Consider the following 2483-nt stretch of genomic DNA (forward strand, 5'->3'; position numbering starts at 1 on the left):
GAAACAAATCATAATACCTTTTTATTGCATAACATAGTTGTCATTCCCATGAAACTTTTTTTTTAAATTAAAAAATTAAAAAAAAAAAACTTACCCTCTTTCCAGCAAAGCATATGCCCCATTTCATGCCATTTGCAATTTGGAAGCACAAATACCACATGACACACCCCAATTATTATTGCCTAAGTTATTCATAGAAAAATATACAATTTTTTCTTTTAAGTTTTTTCTTCCCTTGTGTTCTTGTTATCCAGAATCTTTTGGCCACATCTCTAACTTCTTTTTTTAATTGTTTTTAAAAGAAAACAATTATTTTTATGAGTCATTTTTCCTGTTCCTTCTATCTCCCAACTCCATAAGACCTTTGCGTATATTAATCAATAAATGTATTTTGAAGTCTTGTGTTGAAGATTCTAGCAGCAGTTAACTTTGTATATATATATTTTTCAAACTTCTAGACCCTATAGTTTTGAAAATTTTACATTCGTTTGATTCATGTAACCAACCCTACACAATCGAATAAGAATTAATTGTCATTTTCATGTCACTTTCTTGATGGATGACATGACATACTCTTCCCAGTTGGCATGAACATTTCTATTATTTTCAAACTAATAAGATTCAATAAAAATCTGAAGAAGGTGTTACTAAAAAGATTAAACAAAATCTTTCAGGTTATTCTTATCATACAATATCTCCAATTCGATTATTAACCCTACAAAAAGTTCTTGGAATTAACTATTCAATTCAACTCAACTAAGTTACATTGATTATTAGACTTTATTTATATCCTAAGTAATCACTAACTAATCTTAATAACCAACTAATTCGCCTAGTTATCCTAATCCATAGCATCTATCATTCTTGGAACTCAGAGATTTCAAGTTGAAACCATCAATTCTATTGCTGGAAAAGTGGTATCATGTTCTTGAACAACATTAGAAAATGTCCTATTTTCACTACAAATAATAATCATTCAACATATATTATGTGAAACTGAAAATCTAAAACTTTATGATGACAAAACTTAAAAATGTTAGAAGATAATATTTTTTGAGGTAGATGTGTGAGTAAGTAACAAATCAACAAATTCAATTTTTCTTTTCTTCTTCTTTTCCATACAAACAAATTCAAATTTTGAGGATGCATGGTTCAATAAAATCCCAGCATCATATACAAAGAAAAAAAAATTAATAATAATAATAATAAAAAGAATAGAATAGAATAAGAATACTCATTTTTTACTTCTGTTGTTGTCAACACGTTTCTTCTCTTGTTTGCTTGAATTCTTCTTCTTGCTTCCATGGTGATGATGATGATCTTGATGTTTATCTTTCTTGGAAAATGTGTTGTTGTTGTTGTTGTAATGAATTGGACCAGAGGAAGCATCTGAAGCCATTGAATCATCACTCTCTTCTTCATCAACTTTCTTTCCTTTTCTCCTATTATTATTATTTTTATTATTACTATTACTAACATAATCATGATTATGATGATCATAAACATTCTCAACATTGCTGCACCCAACATCATAATCCTCATCTTCTTGCATTGGAGATTCAATATACATAGTCCAACCAGATTCACTACTGCTACATCCTTCAGCTCCACCACCCCATATTTGTTTATATGAATCCATAATAATTATATCTAAATAGAAAAAAAAAATATGAGAAGATAGATAGATAGAACTATAGCATAACAAGAATAATGAAGATAGAACTATAAACTTACATTAATAGATAGAGCTTCAAAAGTTAAAGGGTCCAAAAGGGTGGTAATGAAAAAAAAAAAAAATTGGTAGATGCATAGCACTTTGCTCCAAAAGCCTTAAATTCAAGGGAGGAACCAGGAAGGTTCCTTATAAAAAGAAAATTATAAAAAATGAAAAAAAAAATTTGGGAGCATGAAATAAACAAAAGGAATGTTGGGGCTTGCAGTCTTTGGTCATAAAACGTATCTATAAATAATAATTGTTTTTAACCTCTGTCGTTGTCATGTTAATTAGAAAAATAAGATATATTTATATCAAAATTAAACTCTCTAATTTAATTTAATTTTGCATATAATACAGTTGGACATTGCACAAGGTTGACAACTAGAAAAAGAAGGTAAAATCATGGTCCTTGAATATGCTATTAATTATAGCAGTGCCACTTTTATTTTTTATTTTTTATTTTATTTTTAACTTTGTGTTATGCATGTGTCTATGATTGCATCAAAAAAAATTCTTTGTCTTGTCTATAGTAAACAGGCTAATCTATTTCTTTTTCAAGTACATGTGTTTGTTAATATTAATGTATGTTCTATTCTCTGTATCTTAAATATAAAAATAAATAAATAAATAAAGGAGTATCTTCTTGGATGAGAAGGTTTCAAGAATCAAAATTAAACTCATCAACCTAATGAATTAATTTCATTTTCTTGATCATCACAAAAACAAGAATGCACTTATTCAATTATTCAGTAATTTAAACAACACA

The 2483-nt window shown here is 27.7% G+C and overlaps 1 protein-coding gene across 1 annotated transcript; it reads right to left on the minus strand.

Annotated features, from left to right (window-relative positions):
* Positions 1 to 1027: 1027 nt before the first annotated feature.
* Positions 1028 to 1925, minus strand: LOC130977018 (protein SOB FIVE-LIKE 4-like). Its single transcript, XM_057902012.1, has 2 exons — positions 1735 to 1925; positions 1028 to 1650 (listed from the first exon to the last, which is right to left on the minus strand). The coding sequence occupies exon 2, from the start codon at positions 1637 to 1639 to the stop codon at positions 1235 to 1237; it is 405 nt and encodes a 134-aa protein (XP_057757995.1). The 5' UTR covers positions 1640 to 1650; positions 1735 to 1925; the 3' UTR covers positions 1028 to 1234.
* Between the last annotated feature and the right edge of the window lie 558 nt (positions 1926 to 2483).

Source organism: Arachis stenosperma, chromosome 4, assembly GCF_014773155.1.
Source record: "Arachis stenosperma cultivar V10309 chromosome 4, arast.V10309.gnm1.PFL2, whole genome shotgun sequence".
Lineage (NCBI taxonomy): Eukaryota > Viridiplantae > Streptophyta > Magnoliopsida > Fabales > Fabaceae > Arachis > Arachis stenosperma.